Consider the following 19,648-nt stretch of genomic DNA (forward strand, 5'->3'; position numbering starts at 1 on the left):
TACTGGTTTGGTTATTGCACACAAATGCACGCATAGAAATTGCACTTAAATTGCAGTTGAAGCCTTGCCATTGCAGCATCGCTTACATACTAGTACACCTACGCACATATGGACATAAATCCGTACGTATGTATGGATGTGCATATGCCCGTATGCTTTCTACTATAGAGAGAACCAAATATAGATTACCTATGAACTAGTCAAATTTGAACTGGCATGAAAGTTAACATATAGTTGAATTTTGAACTTGACTTCAAACGAGCTTGTATACCAGGTGACTGAAGTTTATGTTATAGTTTTCAATTAATTATACAGAATTATATTTTTGCGTTTCTTTTGTACAACTTGAACCATGACTAAATAAATCTGAGGTTGCAATTCTCCTACGGGCTACTGGGATATTTAATATTTTTTATATATCTACATATGGATGAGTGGCAACCTGCACATTTATGGTGGCAACACGCCGTTCTATCTGATGACTGTGATGATTATTCTCGCCTGAACCGTTATGCAGACATTACAAGGGGAGGCGTAGTTGGTGGCGCTGGGGAATACTACCATAAAAAAGCTCGCCTAAAGAATATTCAAATAAAAAAGCAAGCACAAAATGCTTAGGAATGAAAGTGTTACATAAGTTCTGAAGTGCAACAAAAAATGCAACCATTTCGAATAATACCACTGCACATATGCACACACATATGTACATAGAGACGAGAAGAGAAATGAATAAAAAATTATAATTACGATGTATGAAGTAATTTTCCTGCACAATTTAAGAATCCAGATCGAGAACCAGGAGTTTGGCTGACTTTGAATGCCCTATAACACAGTATACATATTTACATACTTATGTATATATACTTGTAATATGCCGTTGTAATATGTTGTTGAAAACCTCACTACAAGTATTACATACATTCATAAAAAATCTACCAATTAGAAGAAAATCCTGAGTGCAACAATTTGCAAATTTCTCATGGCAATTTTAGTGTGATGAGAGGTTGGTAACGTAGCGTTGTTTATCACCGATTTACAAAATATGAAAGAGACGCGTCTGTCATAAATTTTACAGCTCGGCCATCAACTGCGGTCGTTGCGGGAGATATCTTTTCATTTTAACAAAGTCTCAGCCTGGTGTTTCACAATTTTCCGAATCCAACGCAACTGTTACGTTTACAGTTGATCTCGAAGATCGGAAAGATTTAAAGGAGGAAATCCCTCTCTCTCATTGTTCATGTTCACCAGATTTACCTGGCCTTATAAGTCTTCTTATGTCCCTGTATGTGCGAATATGCACTTATGTGCCACCACCTAATGCGCATGAAGAGTAGTAGCTGGGGTTGAGTAACCATAGGTTGCACACACCACAATGCATAAATAAATAAACTCTAAAAATCTAACAACACTCGCAAGAGAGACAGCAAAGAAAACAAAGCAAATAATTTATGCTGCGAGGTAGGCACTTAGGTTTATCTTTTTAATGAAGTACAATAGTCAGTGAATGGCGAAATGACGGGAATAGCTGTCGGCTTTATTACTTCGTAGCCAAAGCTGAAAAGGCTCACGAAGCCGTAAATCCCATAGCAGGCCGAGGATTCTGCTAGTAACTAACATCCACATGCTTACATACATATGTATAATAATATAGCTACTACAGACACTCACACTTTTGCTCTCCTGCTGTCTCCTATGTCCTACTGTAAAGGACAACTTTTTCGACTCTTCTCTCTCCTGATATACCATCTGATCAATTTTGACCCGGACTGACCAAAAACTTCATTTCACATACATATATTTATTATCGTCTTCGAAATATGCCTTTTGAGCCAAAAAAAGCATGCCAACGCTTAATTCAACTTGTTACAAGCCTCCGTTGAGGCTTTTTTTTTTGACAGGTCACGCGTGAGTCGTGTCAAGCTGTCATGTTATTTTTAATCAGTACGGTTTGGCATTTCATCGTGGAAAGACTTACGCCTGAACAACGTTTACAAATTGTTCAATTTTATTTCGAAAATTCACGTAATTAAAATAACGAAATTCAACATAATCATCTTCGAGACCCAGCATTCATTATTGGATAATATTATATATAGAAAATATAGCGGTCGTAACTGAGAGTGTACACGAAGACCGTGGAGAGTCGATTCGACATCGCTTCGCTCTATGGGCTCTTGAAAAGTTTTACGATCCGACGTTTTCGAGCCAAATTTTGTTCAGCGATGTGGCCCATTTCCAAATCAATGGGTATGTAAACAAGAAAAATTGCCGCATTTGGAACGAAGAGTAGCCTGAAGAGATTTAAGACCTGGCAGCAACGTTTTGGTGTGGTTTGTGGGCCGGTGGAATCATCGGCCCATATTTCTTCAAAAATAATGCCGGTGAGAACGTAACCGTCAATGGCGACAGTTATTGTTTATTATTATATTCCCACGATAGTCGGGTCTACGTAACCGGAACGGACGCGGGTTTATTCCGGCCAAGGACTGTCAACTCGGCAAAATTCTGCCGCTACAACAACAACAACAACAACAGTTATTGTGCCATGATAACCGACTATTTGATGCCTAAAATTGAAGCTCGTGATCTTGTTGGCATTTGGGAGAGAATTTCCCATTTTGGGCCGGTCGATTGGCCACCAAGATCGTGTGATATCACACCGTTGGACGTTTTCCTGTGGGGATATGTGAAGTCTAAAGTCTTTGCGGACAATCCCGCTTCGAGAGGGTTTTGGACCTATACATAACACACATAAATAAAACATAAGATTTGTCGCCGGATTGAAATTTCTACATACTTATATTTATTTTAAAGAATTATTTTTTGGAAACATTTGTATTTTTTTTTTTGAATACTGTTCGCTTTGTTTTGCGAGTGTCTATTGTAGTAGTGTTATCTTTCTAAGAAAAAAATAGCGAATTTGTTTAAAAAATATATATGATCAAATAATACAAACGCAATTATTTAATTTCGATTTGAAGTATGTATGTGTGCAGGTAAGGTGTTTATGTACTCGTAAATATAAAAGTTATCTAAAAAAATATATATACCGCAATGTTTTCTATAAGAATTCAATTACAAAAAAGTAGTTCTTATTAAGGGGCGATCGAAAAATTAATGTTACCTCGTGAAACTTAATTCTGCGATATTCAGTACACGGGAAGTTTATAATCAGTGCGAAAAACTAATTTCGACTTTAACCCTTTGTTCAACCCGGGAATTTCTCATAAACACATATATTTATGCCAAAATTTTATATTTTATTTCAAATTCTCATTTCACCAGATCAAGATAGGTATAATTAAATTTTTATATTGTTTGGTTAAAATATTATTCAATATTGGAATTGATTTATTACTGAATTTTTACCATTGCTTTTACTAAAATTTTCGCAATGTAGAGGGTGGACCAAAGGCATCCTACTTTCTAAATAATGAGAAAAACTAGATAAATAAGCTTGTATTCAAATCTTTGTTCGGATTGCGGTTAGAAATATGTTCGACTTCGATATTCGATTATAGTAATAGAGTTAAGGAGTTTTGAAATTGGTTTTCGGAAACTCTTTCAAATTTTCATTATCGAAAAATCGCTACTTCGACCGTAATCTAGTATTTCCTAACCACATACACATACAAATGTAAAGGGACTTATGGTCCACCCTGTATTTTGCATGCCCATCCACACATTTAATCGGGCGCAATTGAAAATATTCCCGCGGTTCGACTTTGAAATTTGTCAACGGTCTTACACATATGTTTGTTATATTTGATAAAAGTTGTATATTTATAATTCAGTTATTTCATTCATTGTATTTATTGTGTTTTTCTGGTCAGCGAGGACCGTTTTTATATTAATTTTGCGATTTTTTTTGTTTTTATTTTTAAGTTCTGCTTGTCAGCGTTTGTGTCTGACGTATATATTTTCAATTTTTATTATATTTGTTTAAAGTAGCAAAAAATCATTGAACGTTTACTTTTTCGCCCTATTCAACATTTTCTTTTACAAGCAATTCTATTCTCATGTTGTTTTTGGTTTTATTACATTCAGAGAGTGGATGACAGAAATAAACCGTTATTTTCGGTTGATATTAATATTTTTATCTGCTTGACCAACCACACTCCAAATTTTTCATTTTTAAACACGCTTTTGCAATTTTTTTGTTTGATTTTTTCAATTATTTCTCTCTCTTACATACATGTTAATTACTTTTGTTTACCTAAGCCTGCCCAATCGCTTCTCAAGTATATAGACGATGAAATTCTCTTCAATTCAACCAAATGCAAATTAGAATAACTTCCAAATATCTACCCATTGCAAATGCACACTGAAACACATTTGCTTCAAGTAAATGACAAAAACAAATTTTTATTCAAGTGAAAATTATGAAAATTTGGTATTGTTTGCAATGCTTGTATGAGTTTAGTTTGGTTGTTGTAGTTGGTGGTGGTTATAAAAAAAATACATTAAAATTACCTCATCGCGCCAGAGATTATGAAACTATTACAATTTTAAGAAACTAAAAATTCAAACCAAATGTGTGGTTTTCAGTTTGGCTTTTGTTTCTTTCGGCGTGCCACCTTTCGAATTCCTCTATTCCAAGTTTTGACTTTTTCATTTTCAGTTTTAGTTCTTGATTTTCATATAATCTTAATACACGGTTTCAAAATGACTGTGTACACGTCACTTGGGAGCTTTGCATCACTCGCTAGGTTGTTATATTAATTGTATGTTGAAAAATGCTTGCGTTTTGATTGGTTGAATTGAAAAGGTAATTAACTGAAATCAGAAGCGAAAAGGCATGAATCTTAATTATTATGGGGAAAATCATAAAAGTTGAAGATTGACAAAAGATTTTCAACGAATGTAATGGTGTTACTTTTTAGATGTGGCTCTCATTATCCAGTTTCGAATTTGTAAACAATATTACATATTTATAACGTATCTACCTGACTTTTTTACTCTAATTGAATAATGAGTTCCATTTCTGTTTTTTGTCGTTTTTTCAATTTTGTTTTGAGCTAAAGTGCTTTAACTAATTTTTGATGTTGAGGCTAGAAGCAGTATGAATAACATATATGAAATTACGGAACTTTTTAGTTCGGTTAGCATGATGTGATTCTGATGAAGATATTTTAATTAGTTGGCTCAGCAACACGATGGACCTGCAGAACAGCAACAGCTTCTTCAACTTTAGCTTTCAAAGCATCTTGATCCTCTATCATGTGCAGCAATTCGGAATTCTCAATCTCTAACAACATTCCAGTAATCTTGCCAGCCATTAGTGGATGCATGCGCTCGATCATAGGATACAAGCGTTCACCTAAAATTTGTTTTTGTTCCTGTGGCTTAGCATTAGCCAATAGAGAAGCAATCAGTTTCTCTTGACCTAAAATATAAAAAAAAAATAATAATATAAAATATTGTTTTTATTCCAATAAATTCTGGTTATTGAATGATGCGATTTACAAAACAATCAGTTAAGGATAAAATGTAACTTACCCTTTTGGTGCATTGGCTGCACTTGCGGTTGTTGTTGGACCGGTTGTGGAGGTGGATTGCGCATGTTGGCGGTATATTTATAATTGGCAGCGCGTTGTTGAGCTCCGCCTGCAGTAATTGGTGCTCCAGCCATTGGTATATTGCCCGCAGTAACTGTTTGCTGACCTGTGATAGCGCGAGCGCCAGTATTGCGCATTGTGTTGGCAGCGGCTGCTGCAGCGTGCGCGCCCTGAACTGTCTGCGGTTGGCCACGGGCAGCCGCTGCTGCTGGGCGGAACTGGGCGTTACCGGTTGCTGCCATAGCGGCGGCATTTGTGAAGCTACCTGCAGCAGCTGCAGCTCCAGTCTGTGTGAGGCCTTGTACACCAGCGGCAGGGCGCACCTGTGGTGCCCATCGGGGTGTGTTACGAATCGGTTGGGTCACTTGTGGACCAAAGAAACGTTGTCCTGGCGCCATGGTTGGTACAAAGAAGCCGCCCGCGGCGTTTGGTTGGAATATTTGACCTAATTGCTGCATACGCATGCCAGACATGTGTCGCATGTATTGCGATGCCAAATGTGCTTTACGGTCTTCTTTACGTTGAGCCAAAGCTACATACAATGGCTTTGAACCGACAACACGTCCATTCACTTCAGTGACGGCACAGGTTGCTTCATTGGGCGAAATGAAGCAGACAAATCCAAAACCTTTAGAACGACCCTCTTCATCAGTCATAACCTTGGCAGATGTAATTGTACCATACATCGAAAATTCTTTGCGTAGTCGTTCATCGTCTACACTGTCATCCAAGTTTTTAACATACAAATTAACGCCAAATACCGATTCTTGCCGTTTCTTCTTTAATTCTTCGAACTTGCGTTTTAGTTCTTGTTGGCGTTCTGCTTTCTTCTGCGCACGGGCAACATATAATACCTTACCCTCACCCATATCCTTTCCATTTAAAGCGTCAACAGCGGCTTCAGCTGCTTCGGTGGTTTCATAGGCTACGAAGCCGAAACCTTTACTTTTGCCATCGTCTTTAACCATTACCTGAGGAAGAAATAAGCACCAATGATTATTTCGGTTATATTACTAACAACAACAAATTTAACAAGTTATTATTAATTCCTATCCCTAGTGGAATATCTGTGATTCGTCAACTTTTGTCAAGTGATCTGGAGGATCCATCGACATGGTAAGTGCGGAATCTGGTTGTTTCTCTTACAGCCGTAAATCTTAATCGTTTGACAAGATTACCAAACAATCAATGGGTTATAAGCTGTGTAATTTTCTTAATTTACGAGACATAGGTGAATTACTATTTGTGATTCGTCAACTTTTGTCAAGTGATCTGGAGGATCCATCGACATGGTAAGTGCGGAATCTGGTTGTTTCTCTTACAGCCGTAAATCTTAATCGTTTGACAAGATTACCAAACAATCAATGGGTGCTGTGTAATTTTCTTAATTTACGAGACATAGGTGAATTACTATTTGTGATTCGTCAACTTTTGTCAAGTGATCTGGAGAATCCATCGACATGGTAAGTGCGGAATCTAGTTATTTTTCTTACAGCCGTAAATCTTAATCGTTTGACAAGATTACCAAACAATCAATGGGTAATAAGCTGTACATATTTCTTAACGACAATTTATAATTTAAATAGTATTAACTTACCTTATAGCTGGTTATTTTCCCGAAAGGCTCAAATAACTCTTTCAACTTCTCGTCATCAAAATCTTCGCCAAAATTCTTTACGTACACATTGGTAAACAGTTTTGCTTTTTCTCCCAATTCCTTCTCGCGTTCCTTGCGTGGAATGAATTTACCTACGTAGACTTTTTTAGCATTTAACAACATGCCATTGACCTTTTCTATCGATGTGTTAGCCGATTCTTCGGTTTCAAAATGTACAAAACCATATCCTTTTGAATTGCCTTTTTCGTCGGTTGCAACTTTACAACTCAATATGTTGCCAAACGCAGAAAAAGTGTCAAAAATCGCTTTATTGTCAATACTTTTATCAAGATTTTTAATAAAGACGTTTCCCACACCCGACCGACGCAAAGAAGGATCCCGTTGCGACCACATAATACGTATAGGCTTGTTACGAATTAAATCAAAATTCATCGTATCTAACGCGCGTTCCGCTGTTAAAAAAGTAAAAAAAAAATATTTCTGTTATTAATGGAATTCAATTAAATATAGAGTTCAGTTTTCCTCAAACTGACAGGCGATACGTTTTATTTCAAAAATAATTGTGACAAATGTCACAATCTAAGACAAATTGTAAAAACTTTTTTATATTATCTCAATAAGAAGTTAGGTAAAAAAAAATATATAAATTTTATCATAACTTAAACAACACACTTTATTATTTAAAATAACGCGAGTTTTTTGTTCGCTTACTAATGATGCCAAGTACAACAAGATTTAATCAGAACGGCATGGTAAGTCAAGCGATCTTTTTCTTGCATTTTCTGTATAGTTCGAGAGCACTAGGTAACTCATAAACTACGTTACGGAAACTGCATTGTTACACTAATAAAAAAAATATACTTTAATTCTTCTTCAACACCTGTTTTATAAAGATTTTACAAACTTTTTTAAAATAAAAACTGCCTGCATATGGAGAAACTAAGCCTTCTGAAATTATCCTGATTAATATGCTCCCCTATTACTAGAATGTTCTACTAGCAAAAAGTTTACATTCGAAATAATTCGCGAATGTCATGATAAATAAATGTTGTAGAGTTGATTTTGAAAAATAAGTTCCAGCGACCAGTAAACACAACATGCACAGATGCCTCTTTCTTTTGTACTATTACTACGCCATATATCACAATTTCTATTCACAGATGTGCTTGTCATGTAAGGCACGTGCGAAAGTGTCAACGTAGCATTTGTGCTAAAATTTAAAAAACGTAAATATAAACTAAACACATATTCTTACGCTAAATACACAATATAAATATAACTATTGTTCAATTAATTGACAGCCTAACATAGGTAATCGTGTTTAGAAAAGTGTATATACATAATTTAATGTATATACATATACACATGCAAGTATAATTATATGTCAATGTGAAGTCACTGAACCCAAGATAGAAATAAAACATAAAAACCAAAAACGTAAATAAATTACAATACATAACGAGTAGTGAAAGTTGAAAAAAAAATAAAAAAAAAATTTCACTCTTGAATTCTGCATACGTGAAAAATTTTTTTAGGCAATTTCAAATATATTCATGTATACAAAAAAATTATGTATATGTATATGTATAGCTGTTAAAAGGAGTTTGTACTTAATAATTAATGACATTTAAAAATATTTGAGTCATAATTCAAATAATCTACGGTCCTGAATTCATGATGAAAAGCGAAGTAAATAAAACGGAAACTAAGAAAATAGCTTTTATTTCCCAAGATAGCCTGTAAACCGAATATCAGGTACAAATATATAAACTGGAATTAAAAATGGCTGACACATGTGGTGAAAAGTAGAGTAATGCCAGATCACATAAATCTATAAACACACTAATTTAAAAAAAAAAACAACCCTTTCACCACATACTAAATTAACTATTATATATATTTATAACATTATAAATAAATATCTTACGATACTGATTATAAAACTACAGAAAATATTCTTGAAAATTAAAGTTCATATTAGTCACTATAAGTATTAGAATTCTTACCGTCGGCTGGTTGCTGGAAATTTACATAGGCATAACCCAGTGAACGACGTGTAATTACATCACGGCAAACTCGAATGGATAATACCGGACCAGCGGTTGAAAATTTTTCAAATAAACCAGCTTCATTAATATCCTGGTGCAAATCGCCAACATAAAGTGATGCCATTTGATAGTTGGGTCCTCCAGAATTCATTTTCTATCTGTTGAATACGATTTATCTTTGCACGCTTCTTTCAATCGCTCTCTTCACTAACGTTAAAGAGAAAAATCTACACAAAAGGAAAAACTTAAAAGAACTGTAAATAGAAACAACATATTATATTATTAAATATTATTTCAGTACAGTAAACATTTAAAGTTAAAATGCCTAAAAATAAAGTGGCAACTCCAAAAAAAAACACACGTTTCGTGCTAATGCGGCGCTGGCAACTGCTATTCTGGCACTAAGGGAATACCAAGAAAAAAAAGATATAAAATCAATTCAAAAATTAGTGTTACAAGATTCGAATATCTTTCATAAAGACCTCAATTATAATTTTAACCAATTTTATTTGTATTATACTGGTTTTTCCCCAAATCTTCTTTTTGAAAACCTCGTGTGCACAAACGACCACCATTTTTCTTAAGCTTTTCTTCGCCATGCCACGCCACAATCGAATTTCACTTTCATCGGTTATACATAAAGATTACACTAGTCTGTAATTTTACTTACGTTTTATACACTTGCTCGATTTTTGCTACTTTTTGCAATTTTTTTTTGTTGATTTTTATATATTTTTATTTTTTTTTTTTGGTTTTTTAAATGATTTTTTCACAAAAATATGTGATAGTCGCGAGCTTGATTTACCACACGACCACTCACCACGTCGGACTCAACACGACTCACACGACTCATCATTTTCATTTCGGTTCGCACCATTTCCGAAATTCCATTCAACCTTCAATCATGGAATGTGCTTGATGCACATACGAATATTCGAACATGTTATAGAGTGCTTACACTCCACTTCTAAACTCCTAATAATTTGAGGATTGTTTTATAAAATAATGTATACAGATTTACTTAATATATTTCTTTCATCTATATCTCGTATGTTACATTTTAAAATTTTATGCATTTCTAAGACACATATATTTGTGATATGTCCTAAACACTATTTATTAAAGGAATATAATTTACCTTTGATCGAAAAATAAATGAATCCTTTCTGCAAATCACCGCTTTTAACCGATTATTCACAACCCAGCAACGAAGATTTTTATAGCGACGAACACCTTATGTAAGGACTTCCACAGTAGCAGCGGGCACACTTTTATTGTTGACGTTGGCGATTATGTTTGTATGTATCAATTGAAATAGTAAAAAAAAAATGTTCACAAATTTGAAATGCACATAAAATCGGATTTCGGAATTAAAAAATATTTGGCTAACGATCAGACATTTAATCTTTTTTTTGCACAATCAAAATGCGAAAGGAAAAACGAGACATTTTTGAGTTAAGAATCAAACAAAATATTTTCTTTTTTTTGGTTGATTGCGAGAATTATTTTATTTGTTTTTTACAAACATGCAGAACGAAAACTACAATTTTTCCAAAATAATTTTTCCTCAAATGTTTCTCGATGTATTAAAAATTCATTGAGTGCCTAGATTCAATCATCTACCGTAGATTTAAAGTGTCTCCATGAGAAGTGTATGTGCATACATAAGTATACATATAAAACATTTAATTGCGCTTCTTTTTGCCCTTCTTTTTATCAACTTTCTTCTTGCTACGACGATATCTCCGAAAAGCCCGTTGGATAATTTTCGCAGCACGGGTCATCATGAATAACATTACACGTTCCTCGTGCTTCCGACGATCTTCCTCCTCTTTTGTTTTAACGATGGCTTCATATTCAGCCTCCTCTCGTTGATATTCGATAAGAAATTCATCAAACTGTTTCTTCTGCTCGTCGTATTCTTCTTGTAGGTAAACGTTCTCTTTAATTTTTTCACCAATATTCTGGTCAAATTTTTTCAACAAAGCTTGCAATTGTAAGAGTAGTTTATTTCTAAAAATAAACAAATACATACTATTAGAAGTATTTGTAATTATTTATTTGTATTAATTCAATACATTAATTTGGCAAACTAATTTAGTAAAAAGTTAGGTATCTGAATCGAATCATAAATATAATTATTATAAATTATTGAATTAATAGAATTATTACTAAAAAGTTATAAATTGGGTAGTATGACTGGACATAATTTCTTACTTTTCATCACGAACCTCCTTTTCATGTAAGAGATTTTGCTTTAACATTTTTTCATAAGCTGTCTTTGTTCTCTCGAGTTCTTCTTCCAGTTCCTTTTGCTTTATAACACTGGCCATATGGATGTTGTGAATTCGTCTACTGGACTTCACCCTACAATACAAAAATGATCAACAATGAATAAGCAAAAGGACGGAACGAAACTAAATTAATGCTTTCTGAAGTCTATTAAATATATGAAGACCAACATAAGATACTTACAATTCTTCTCTAATGCGCACATTATTGTCCCATTTTTTAAAAGCTAAATCGGCCTCATATTTTTTAATAACACCATCCTTTGCAGCTAGCTTCCAACGCAAGTTAATTTTTTGATTGTGTAATTTCCCCTGGAATTCTATATTTTAAGAAAATAAAGAGTATGTCCATATGCATATGCATATAGAAATCGTCTATACAATTTCAAATCTACGTTTTACCTGCTATATTTTTCTTCATCTGCTCGTTATCATGATAAACTTGATGAATTTTCTTTTCCTTTGCTAACTCGGCCATCGCCGACTTACTCAATCGTTCTTGAGCTATATTTTGCAATAGTGCAAAAGCATTCAATAGAGACTTGTCCTCATCACTCAATTCATCCAGCCAATCGGGCAAAGAATGTAACATTTCATAGTTTTCATGGAACATGTCAATTAGTTGTAGCAGTTGTAAATTTTCCTCAGGATTAAATTTTTTTTCATTCGTTTTCTAAAGTTGGTGTTGAAAACTGCAAAATTCTACCCTAATAGATGTACGATTTCAAAACGTACATACCTTTATAATTAAGAACGATTGTATGGCATGCCAGCACTTTTCATATTTTGTTCCTTTCAAATGTCTTCTCACCGTTAATGGGTTCTCTAACACGCGAGGAATCAGCAACGATATCTTTAATTTTTCAATAGACTCATTTACAATACGCATGACACTGGCAACCTGAGCAGCTCGCTCGGCAGACATCTCAGCTGCCAAAGGAGACAATCAAATGCCCATTAAATTTGACTTCCTTTTGCAATTATTAAGCATATTCTGGCCTACTTACCATTCTCATACTCGTTTTTGTTACTCATGGTAATTATTTTATCTTGATATTGTGTGTTTAAAAAATATAGTAAAATCTGTAAATTGAAAGCAGTTAAAGGGAAAACTGAATGCAAAATAAAGAAATGGTTGCTATAGAATTTTATTTTCTATGTATGTATGTATGTAGGCACGCACATACATATATACATATACATATACCATTAAATGAGTAAAGCATTCAACATTTTTTAATATGAACTGAAGCTGTTATTTGGTGTTTTTTCTTTAAACGATTTGTGGGTCAAATATTTGGAAACCAACATTTATTTTTTTTCCTTTTACTTTTTTTATACATAGACATCCCAATTAAACATATTACATACTAAACATATTTCATTTAATTCAATTAACTTGTATTTATAATACTCAAAAAATTGTCAATAGTTCCACAAATTTATGGGTTGCTTCTAAAATAACGGAAATGTGTTATCCACATATCGCATCCAGACTACAATTTCGCTATTGGAATCTTCCTCAATAAAAACTCTAATTAACATATACTATATATAAAGATATTTAGTAATAGATGCAAAACTTTAATTTAAGTTAATTTACTATACTGATTTTGGCTACAAGACTTTTCAGCTGTGGACTTAAGTTTGACCAGAATTTTGATCCAAAGAAACTTAATCACCTAACCACGCAAATTTCGGTTTGGCTGTTCGCTCTTGTCATAGTGCGCATATATGTTTTATGTATGTATATAAATATGTATCTGCATATTACTACTTGCGCCATTGCACTTTCAAACCTGTATAATGTTAAACTATTAATTCAGTACACTCTTCGAAATTAATACTTATATATGTTACTTAATCATTAAATATAACTAAAAGTGGCAGTGAAGGAAATTATAATTCGATAATAGGAGAAATATACTTATATTTATATTCCAAATTTACGGAAACAACAGAATAACTGAAACAAAAAGTATAAAACGAAATATAATCATTCAATTAAAGATCTTTATAGCATTGTTTTATATAACATTAGACTGGTTTAATGGTTTGGTAGTAGGTTCGACTGAATCTTAAGCTTAATCAAAATAAAAAGCTTCATCACTACAAATACACGTATACACAAATCAAATCACTTCCTTTGTATATGAAAGTGAAATACAGAACATTGCTGATAATTTCAAGCAGACCATTTTTTGTTTTGTTTAAATATTACTCGTTCATGTATTTATATTTTTTTAAGCATGGAAAAAAAATAAATAACAGCCAATTAGTGCGATTGGGACTTAAATTTACTATAAACAGTCTGTACCAATATATAAATTAAAGTAAGAACTTAAAAATATTGTAGTGCTCTACTTACAATGCACATTGTTCACAATTAACATGCCAAATATATGCAAACAAACACAATAATTTAAGGCAACATTTAAATGAGAAAATATCATAAAAATCATATGACTGTATATATTATAAATATTCGATTCATTTCACGAATTTTGGCATATGATTTAATGCGTTCGACAGCGATTTTTGAACAAATGTCCACGACAAAGTCTTATTTAAATACAGTAAACTTGCATATGATATAAGTCTTGTCTGCGAGAAGTTGCTTCTTTTAGTGCTCATATTCTACCGTCGCTGTTGTGAATTTTGTTGTTGTCGGCGATATTTTTTGTGTTAATTGCCCATGCAACGAAGCTGTTGCCACATCGCCCCATTCAATTAGATATTGCCGCTGACCATCGGCCAATTGTCGTTTGGCACGGATGCAAAATTGTTCACCAGATTCAATGCGATTCACTGCTCCACCAAAGTACTCCTTAACGGATTGTTTAAGATCTTGTATACTATTCGCATTCGCATTCGCATTTTTGTTATTACTTTTATGTAGAGCCTGTTGTTGCTGTTGCAATGCTGCCAACGTTATATTGCTGGATGAGTTAGTCGATGATACAGTGCTTGCACTAGAAATTGAGCTACGGCGACTATTAGCGGGTGAAATCTTTTGCGGACGTTGCCTCAAACGTCGACCATGCAACGGTTTAGCTTGTTGTATTATTTCTACTTGTGTATCCACACCCGAACTCATTGAGCCTGGCGGCGACGAAGACGATGACGACGATGATGATATTGATGAAAATGATGCAGTTGCAGCTGTTGTTGTTTGACGTTGATTTTGTTGTTTGTTAAATGTGGACAATACTCTGGTCGTATTTGTTGTTGTGAGCTGGGTTTGTGTAGTAAGCAAGTCTTTGGCATGTATAGGGAAAAAGTTCCTAGGAATTGGATTAATTGTTGTTGTACTAATAACCTGAAAATATAGTATAAAATATGTGTTCTACAAATATATTTGACATTTTCACCTCTACATTCGACGATAGGCGACGAGTTCGTCTCCTCCGCACCTCCTGATTCGGACCAATTGTTATGTCTTTGGCACTCAGTCTTCGCTTGATCGTGCGTACTGTTCGGGGCTGTCCGGCAGCCTTGGCTAAATTACTTGTACTTAGATTTGGAAATATACCTGCGCTTTTAAGCGCTGCCAGCTTAGAGCTGAAGTCTAAGGCTGTTGTATTAAAAATACTGCTTTTAATCATTGTACCGCTCCGATTAAAATTTAATAAATTTTGAACACATCCCGATGAAGTTCCTGTCGTTTGGGATGCGTGCATATTCTTTTTAGGTGTAATTAAGCGAAATGGGTTATTAAGACCTAAAAAGTTTTTCGGCGGTGGTATGATAACATCAAGCGATGTACCTCGACTACTGGACGAATTCTCATCCGATGACGAATCACAGACACGGCTGCTGTCGTAACGCTTAGCAGCTGCCTCAGCAGCAACCTCCTTGTAAGAATTTGATAATTTAAATGCTTTGCGCTTACGGCTATTCCGCTCTGACACTATTGACGACACATTGTTATATACTAATGACGCAGAATTAGGGTTGACTGTATTAGACATAAGTGTCCTATCATCGATTTTGCAATCAAATTCACTCTCATCTGTGAGCTGTTTAATACTACCAGTTAGACACTGGGGTGTCATTAACGGAGATACATCTTTTTCTTTGATTTTATCTTTTCTTATTGAATGACAGGTTTGTATTGTACTATTAGCATAATTAGCATTTTCATCGTCCAAAACCGATATCTTCTCACATAATACAGTATCGCTATTATTATGCTTTTTGACTGATTTTTGCCTCAAACAACTTGTGTTTACATTTTGTATTGAATCCTTTATTTTGCGACTCTTTTCCATAATATGTTTAATGGGGATTTCATCATCTGAAGTAAATATTTCATTTTCTTCAATACGAAATTCATATATATCTGGAGGAGCATTCCGTTGTGAAGACGACGAGATTTTGGAAATTCCGTCACTATTCTTGTATCTATAAGAAAAGATAATGATATATGTATTTTTTCCCTGTGTTAATATCTTATTTATACATACCTGTTGTTTTGAGCTAACGACATGCACAAATGTTTGTCCACTATTTTTGCTCGATCCTTCATAGGTTTACTACAACTAGAAGTTAAATAATGTATAAATTTGTGAAAATATTTGAAGTTTATTTTAAACTTACCGAAGACAAAACCATACACCGCTGCCCGGTGTGGTTTCTCTGGTACAACTACGATGATAGCCACGTCGACAATCCTCACATGTTTCTATAACATCTTGTTCTTGGATACGCTTACAAGCTACACACATTTGAGCATTACCATTCCCACCACTATTTTCCAGCCGCCTCATCTCTTCAATGCCGCACCATAGCTCTGAGTTATCGTCAAAACGTATCAAGTACTGAATTTTTTGCAGCTTACTTATCTCAGTATCAGGACTGCTGCCGATGACCGTTCCCAGATATTGGCGGCCATCATCCTTTCGGATAAACACATCCTCACCCATCGTAAAACTGGCCTCCGATAAAGAAACAGATGAATTTGCAGCTTTCTTGTCATCTATTAAACTATCAAGTGAATTGGACGACGTAGTAGTGGGTGTTGGTGGTGTAAGAAGAGTTACTGATGTGGCTGTTTCATTAGCAGCAGTTTGCGTTAATTTTACGGGTGCAGGCGATTGTGGTGACACCGATTTTATTAGGTTTAAATCTGCATCTTCACTTGAGTCGTGCAGAACTGCGATGTTATGTTGCTGTAATATAAGATTCGGAGAAGAAGCGTCATCGCATTTAACAGTGTTTTTCATGCGTATTGCCTCCGGAGTTGAAAACTCCACATCATTGTCTTCTATTTCGACAATGCTGTTTTCAGATATTTCATTCGTTTTGGTCACTCTTTCAGTAACAGTTGCATTCTCCTCATCGCTAATGACGTATTCGCATTCTTCATCATCTAGTAGGTCAATACTGTGCGTAATTGTTGCAAATGCTTCCGCTGAAGCACTAGATAAGGTTTTGTCCACTAATCTCCTTTTTAAAGGTGTACATACCGTTGTTTGTGATGTTACATTATTTCTTTTAGCTTCAATTAATGCATTTCCGATTATTATTTGAGATGTTGATTGCGAAGCCATTGTATTTCTCGTAGGCGCCAAATTTAATAACAAAGGTGGCGAAGAGCTATTTTCGGGGGTGGTGGGTGGAGTATGTGGGGTTGTTGTTGTTGAGTCCGGTTCATCAATCACTAATGTAGAATCGTTGCTAGCGTAAGAATCGGTATGTATCGCTCCACCAGTGCTGACCGGGTCCAGCACTACTTTGTGATGGATTGCTGGTATAATTGGAGATGGCTGTTGCGGGGCATGAGTAGCTAGAGAATATGTATTATCGGGAGATGTTATAGCAGAAGTCGCCACTGTTGCGGTAGATTCTATACCACTATTCGTTCCGGAAGTATCGCTATAATGATTATTGATACAAATATTAATACGATCCAACACAAGAGTTGAGTTCGAGCTTGTCGTTGTTGTGGCGGGGGAAGACACCAATGTTGGTGAGGTGTTAACTGCTTCAGCAACCGTTGAAGATTCTTCTGTAAGAGTTGACATCAGCTTAGAATCAGATGAAATGTTATTTGCTGTCGCTACGCCACCGTTTGCGTTATTTGTCATAGACATAAAGAATTGGTGTTGAGCATCATCCTGTGTAATATGCAAAGCAGTCGGCGATGAAGTTGGAGCAGAAAAATGTTGTTGTGCGAAATGTGTTGGTAATGCTGTAGATAAATGCTGAGTATAAGCAGATTGCTGATGTGGTGTATGATAGAACTGTGGGAGTTGTATTATATCGTCGTGCCCAGCTGTTTCAATATCTTTGGCCATGTTATATATATGTTGTTGCTGTTGTTGTTGTAACGCGTTTGGCAGTGTTGTAATTATACGAATATTACTGGCATTCCCATTGTGGTAACAACCCGTGAGTGTATCAACTGCTGACGATCTGCTATTCACAACTTCTGAAGTTGTTCGTGGTTGTATCTGCGCTGAAGTTCCATATTGATTTGCAGAGAAGTTATTTGTTATTAAAATAGTATTGCCATGTTGATGCTGCGGCCGGTTCGTTTGTTGTACGGAATTTGATGATGTAGAAGTTAAAGATGTTGTTGCTACTCCGCCATAAAACCTCTGTGATGATGGTTGTAATCCCGGGACTGTCGTATTGAAAAAAGATTTGCCCAAAGCAGTAGTCAATGGCATTTGACGTGGACCGAATAATCCAGTTGTTCCGTTAGTTGTAATCGGTACAGAATGTGTGCTAATTTCGGGTCCCTTTTCTGCACATGTGCTGACATTTGGAAGTTGTAATTGTATTGATTGCTGATGCTCAGGTATGGGTAAATTCGAAGCAGGAGGAAGGAAAAAGTTACCAAGGGCTGGTTGAATATTGGTAAGATGTGATAAACGTTCATTCGGGGCCTGATGCTGAACGCAATGATGATCCTGATGAACATTTGAGTCATAAGAAGCACTATTCATTGTTAGAAAATTCTCCCAAGATTACAGATGGGCTAAGAGTTCTTTCGATGTCAGTATATTCGATTTGACTGCAATTATTGAAGAAATTGTTATATATACATTTGTTTATTAGTTGCAGAAGTATTCAAAAATTCTACCAAGATGATTTTTTTGTGGCAATATTTTTTACAACAGCTGGCAATACTACCTTATTTTACCGGCAAGTGGCTGACATTAGGTGTGAAGAGGACAAATTAATGTGCACTTTTCATTTTCCAATACTGGAACAGACAGGGTAAACGATTATACACATATATTTTGCCAATTCTTTTAAACGAATGTTAAAACCTTTATATTAATTAATTTCATTCATATTATTTATCGCCATATTGTAGTTCCAATCAATGCAATGGAATCATTTTTCACACTAAGCACATTAAGGAACTTGATCAATCTTAACACAAGTTAAGATTCGTAAAACATTTGTTGTACTCTTGGAAAATTTCTATTTCCGAGTCCCTCTCAACTCACCTAATATGGAGTATTTAATACAATCTTAAATATATTGAAATTATAGTTTATTTGTTTTTTAGATTTGCAATCATAATTAATAATATTCAAACAATGAAATATAAATTTTCCACTCGGAATTTGTATTAACACCGTCAGCCATTTTCCCAACACACGAACTGATTTTTTGCATTTCTCTTTACCTTCCCAATTCGTGCGCTTCTTCAGTTTCCAGGCAAGAATTGGTTTTTGACAACTACTGTAGTCACAGGGTTACACAAACGACCAGAAATAATTAATAATATTATGTATACTGCTCTGGAGAAATCCAAGTTTGGTCCAATCACTTCTTAGAGCACGCTTAATATTCTTCTTAACATTAGTTATTGAAGTCGTAAACAGTTATAGTTATTGACGTTTACAACTACTATGAAAACTTGACAGTTCGTTCAATTACAAGGTAGTGTGTTTGAGTTTTATCTATGTCATACTTAATTGAGATACAAAGAATTTGATTTGTGGAAAGACTTCTCATTTAAAAGTAAAAGGTTTCTTTCACATTTAGTGAAATAAAGTTTGGGTTGATCTTTTTATACCCATTATGTAGTGTTTTTAGATAATTCAATCATTTCATATATAATAAATAAGTTTGTTTAATATAATAATAGCGACAACTCTTATATAGAAGAGT

The 19,648-nt window shown here is 34.7% G+C and overlaps 3 protein-coding genes across 7 annotated transcripts; all 3 read right to left on the reverse strand.

Moving 5' to 3' along the window:
- Positions 1–2,768: 2,768 nt before the first annotated feature.
- On the reverse strand, positions 2,769–10,607 carry pAbp (poly(A) binding protein). 3 transcript variants are annotated; one of them, XM_014236475.3, is made up of 6 exons: positions 9,895–10,076; positions 9,183–9,478; positions 7,156–7,628; positions 5,500–6,529; positions 5,091–5,386; positions 2,769–4,776 (listed from the first exon to the last, which is right to left on the reverse strand). In XM_014236475.3, exons 2-5 carry the CDS (start codon positions 9,373–9,375, stop codon positions 5,133–5,135), a joined length of 1,950 nt encoding a protein of 649 aa, XP_014091950.1. In that variant the 5' UTR covers positions 9,376–9,478; positions 9,895–10,076; the 3' UTR covers positions 2,769–4,776; positions 5,091–5,132. The 3 variants fall into 3 exon arrangements, with proteins under 3 accessions (XP_014091950.1, XP_014091949.1, XP_069965167.1); XM_014236474.3 differs by lacking the exon at positions 9,895–10,076 and adding an exon at positions 10,363–10,607 and having other exon boundaries at positions 2,769–5,386; XM_070109066.1 differs by having other exon boundaries at positions 2,769–5,386.
- Positions 10,608–10,698: 91 nt separating this feature from the next.
- Positions 10,699–12,644, reverse strand: LOC106618656 (dynein regulatory complex protein 10). The gene is made up of 6 exons (XM_014236476.3): positions 12,523–12,644; positions 12,255–12,445; positions 11,918–12,188; positions 11,700–11,835; positions 11,442–11,591; positions 10,699–11,237 (listed from the first exon to the last, which is right to left on the reverse strand). Exons 1-6 carry the CDS (start codon positions 12,548–12,550, stop codon positions 10,910–10,912), a joined length of 1,104 nt encoding a protein of 367 aa, XP_014091951.2. The 5' UTR covers positions 12,551–12,644; the 3' UTR covers positions 10,699–10,909.
- An 893-nt stretch (positions 12,645–13,537) lies between these two features.
- On the reverse strand, positions 13,538–19,146 carry Pcl (polycomb protein Pcl). 3 transcript variants are annotated; one of them, XM_036374479.2, is made up of 6 exons: positions 18,979–19,146; positions 18,656–18,728; positions 16,115–18,536; positions 15,982–16,056; positions 14,887–15,919; positions 13,538–14,834 (listed from the first exon to the last, which is right to left on the reverse strand). In XM_036374479.2, exons 3-6 carry the CDS (start codon positions 18,466–18,468, stop codon positions 14,139–14,141), a joined length of 4,158 nt encoding a protein of 1,385 aa, XP_036230372.2. In that variant the 5' UTR covers positions 18,469–18,536; positions 18,656–18,728; positions 18,979–19,146; the 3' UTR covers positions 13,538–14,138. The 3 variants fall into 3 exon arrangements, with proteins under 3 accessions (XP_036230372.2, XP_014091943.3, XP_069965165.1); XM_014236468.3 differs by lacking the exon at positions 18,656–18,728; XM_070109064.1 differs by lacking the exon at positions 18,979–19,146 and having other exon boundaries at positions 18,656–18,956.
- Between the last annotated feature and the right edge of the window lie 502 nt (positions 19,147–19,648).

Source organism: Bactrocera oleae, chromosome 4, assembly GCF_042242935.1.
Source record: "Bactrocera oleae isolate idBacOlea1 chromosome 4, idBacOlea1, whole genome shotgun sequence".
Classification (NCBI taxonomy): Eukaryota; Metazoa; Arthropoda; class Insecta; order Diptera; family Tephritidae; genus Bactrocera; species Bactrocera oleae.